The 3,743-nt window shown below is 37.2% G+C and overlaps 1 protein-coding gene across 1 annotated transcript; it reads right to left on the reverse strand.

Moving 5' to 3' along the window:
* Positions 1-416: 416 nt before the first annotated feature.
* LOC107719916 (glucose-induced degradation protein 8 homolog) lies at positions 417-2,503 on the reverse strand (the record flags this gene model as incomplete). The annotated part of the gene is made up of 4 exons (XM_016527466.1): positions 2,357-2,503; positions 1,484-1,612; positions 1,184-1,380; positions 417-614 (listed from the first exon to the last, which is right to left on the reverse strand). Coding segments are annotated over exons 2-4 (516 nt in total), but the record flags the coding sequence as incomplete, so codon positions are not given.
* Between the last annotated feature and the right edge of the window lie 1,240 nt (positions 2,504-3,743).

A 3,743-nucleotide genomic window follows, 5' to 3' on the forward strand; every position in this document is an offset into this window, starting at 1 on the left:
TGGTTTTCATAAAAAATATTAGGCCACAACTTTTTAAATTATAAAACTATTTTACAATATACAATACAACCAAATATAGCCTTGGTGGATATAAAGGACAAAAAAAAAATCTTACAGACCCCAAACTTTTAAATGGTTGTATAGCCTATTCAAATATGTAAAATATCTTTCTGTATATTGAACAAACATGGCCTCTTTAAGTAAACCAAATAGTTCTCTGCCCTCACACTGTACTGGCCTTGAAAGTGAACTTTGACTTTTTTTATTAGATGTCAATCCAAAATGGGATCAAAATGACAATGCCAATATGTAAAAATTACCAACTGGCTGGTGGCAGGTGTTAATTTTATACCCTGCTTAATAATATATTTAAAATAGCATTATTTATAAAGATAAGACAGAACAACCAACTTTACCTTCTGTCTCTGCATCATGTTAAGCAGGTCACCGAAGGGCGACTCTTCTGGGTTATCAAACGCCAGGAGTGCGAGGGTGCGCTCCATCTCTGTCAGACACTCTCGGCTTTCCTCTCCCTGTTCAGCCAGCTGTGTCTGTGCAAACTCCAATGCAGCCTCAGTTTCCCGCAGGCGAATCAACTCTATCAGGTGTTGTTGCTAAAGGAGGAAAGCAGATAAACCTTACTTGTTGTAAATTGAAAGGCATTCCCTTGTGATTTAGCATCAGACAGTTGACAGTTTGAGTCAACTCAACAGTACAACTTTTTTTATATAATAATATAAATATTTATATAAACATTTAATATTAAGGTTAACAACCAGTTTACAAAACAAAAGTCCAACAGTGCACAACTTCGAGTGGGCCCAAGAGGTATTTGGACTTTTGGCCACATTTTTAAATGTTGTTAGATTAGATACAACTTTTTAGTTGGTTTGTTAGGTTCTAAATGATAAAGCAATAGATCTGCGTTTCAAATGGAAGACAAAGTATCTGCACACTTTTATTTTCAAATATTAGTGGAACACATCCACAGATAGTGTGATGAACTACAGTTGTAGGACCAAAAGGTATAATTTTTTTGCAGATGACAGTTTGTCTAATATGTTGTTATCTATGCAATGACATTCATACATTTGTAGGGTGGCTTCGGTGTCAAAATACAGCCCTCAAACATATGAAGATATGTAATATATATCATAAGCCAATTGTCATTAACCTTCTTTACCTGAAGATGAAAGTACAGATATCGGTTAGTGTCCAGCAGCTCAGGATGCAGACTGTTTATCAGTGCAATGGCCTCTTGAATTTGTCCCTTCAGCACCATCTCCCTAATTTTTATCCTTTCATCCAGAGAGTCCAGATCAACACTTGGTTCAATGCCTGATTCCATCCTGAACTTCTCAGCTGCCTCTTTAAACCCCTCTATGTAAAAAGAAACAAACAAATTATGATACAGATCTTCTGACAGTTGTATTAAAGCTGCAGCGGAAGGTGAAAAAATAAAAGTGGTCAGTTGATCACCTACCTGTCACCAGATAATTCATAATGAGCCGATTCATGTCTGCCCGCTGAATATGAACATTATTTAGCTTTTCCATCCACTCCTCTCGTGTTATGTCCTCTGGCTTTTCAGCATAACTCATCATGAAGTGTTCTATATTGGCAAAAATATACATAAAAATTATATCTAATAAAAAATACGCACACATGCATGCACGCGTGTGTGTGTGTAAAAACATACTATTATGTTTACTTTTTAAAGATTTTAGTAAAAGAAAGACTAGGGCAATAATACAACAAGCTATAGAAAACGACAACGAGTCAGCTAATACACAATGAGAATATATAAATGAACAATGTTATGGAAATCGAGCAAGATTACATTTTCGCTTGTGATCACCGGAAGCTCTAATTATAAAGGCCTGTATCATAACATTGAAGCCTGTACCGCTGGAAAGGAGATCACAACAGATTTAAAAATGTCCGTAACAACAAACACATATAACCGTTAATAAGCACAGACATTCTCCAAGCTTTTATATATTACCATTCGTTTTCGACACTTAAAATAACTGGTCGATTATGCTAAACATTTTTTAATTTTACCTGAATGTGTACACTCTAATCGCCAGCAGCTCGAGGAGAAAGGCCGTACTAAGCTCTCGCGGTTTTTAAGGAAAACGAGATTTCAGCGCTACCTCGTTTGGATTGGCTGCCGATCGAATGCATTTTAATAGCGTCGAGGTAAAGGACTGCTTACATTAAATAATAATAATAATTATTATAATAATTTAAAAGTATTTTCAAAATAACTAAAATATTACGTTCGTTGTAACTTCTATTTTTTTTTTTTACTTTACTTATTTATTTTTGAATGTTTTCATAAGCCAGCACTTACCTTGGCATTATCTCATTTATACCATGAATTGTCCTCAATAATTTTGACACTGCAAAACACAGCAGCCTTTCAGTAGATCGCTTTACGGTCAGAAATGTGTCCGTTTGATTTGGTCATTTCGTCATGTAAACGGCTTCCTTTTTCGTTTCCGCCCATTGAAAGCGGTGACGGAGAACGCGGGCGACGTGTGACGACGAGACGATTGGCTCCCAAGGCGGTTGGCAACAACTGGACTGTGAATGGGCAGGAATATGCAGAGGGAAGTGACGGTTCAGGAAATGAATTGGGAGAGATGGAAGTAGGTGGCGAGATTTATGGAAAATGGGATACCGTGTGAGTGATAGCACCTCGGTTGTTATCACTTTTGATGAAGCTCTCCCTGGAAAGATATATGTTGGATACATGTGTTACAATGTGAGGCTATACATACCTCCTCCACTTAGATGTTTCAAATGTCAGAGGTTTGGACATGTGGCGGCGGTGTGCAAGGGAAAGCAAAGATGTGGTAAATGTAGTGGAGAACACGAGTATGGCAAATGTGATGAGGGTGTAAAGCTGAAATGTTGTAATTGTGGAGGGGAACATAGCTCAGCGTATCGTGGCTGTGAAGTTAGTAAGAGGCAGGCTGAAGTACAAAGAATCAAGGTGGTTCAGGGAATCAGCTATGCAGAGGCAGCAAAGAAGGTTTCAGGAAATGTGAGAATGACAAAACAAAATGAAATTATGCACAAAGAAATAGGAAAATGTTAAGGATGTGATAAGTTGAAAGAAGACACTCTGATGATTTTGTACTGTTTATGGCAGAAATAATAAATTGTTCAGCACAGACGAAAAGCCGAAATGAAAGGATCAAAATAATTGTCAAATCAGCAGAGAAGTATCTAGATGTAAAAGGGTTGCCCTGGGAAACAGTTAGAGATACCCTCAATGAAGAAACACAATCCTCTCAGACATGGGCTGGATCATCTTAATGGTGCTGATCATTCTACAGTGGAATGCAAGGAGTCTAATTGCGAACGGGAAATGAAAGGATCAAAATAATTGTCAAATCAGCAGAGAAGTATCTAGATGTAAATGGGTTGCCCTGGGAAACAGTTAGAGATACCCTCAATGAAGAAACACAATCCTCTCAGACGTGGGCTGGATCATCTTAATGGTGCTGATCATTCTACAGTGGAATGCAAGGAGTCTAATTGCGAACGGCCAAGAGTTTAAGAAGTATATTGATGATTTAGTAGAAAAATCTAATGTAATATGTATACAGGAGACATGGTTAAAACCACAATTAGATTTTATTATAAAGGGATATAATGTAGTTAGAAGAGACCGAGAACTTGGCAGAGGAGGAGGAGTAGTAACATTTATTATTCAAAATATGAAGAAGTAT

This window comes from Sinocyclocheilus rhinocerous, unplaced genomic scaffold, assembly GCF_001515625.1.
Source record: "Sinocyclocheilus rhinocerous isolate Xijiao unplaced genomic scaffold, SAMN03320098_v1.1 scaffold2616, whole genome shotgun sequence".
Classification (NCBI taxonomy): domain Eukaryota; kingdom Metazoa; phylum Chordata; class Actinopteri; order Cypriniformes; family Cyprinidae; genus Sinocyclocheilus; species Sinocyclocheilus rhinocerous.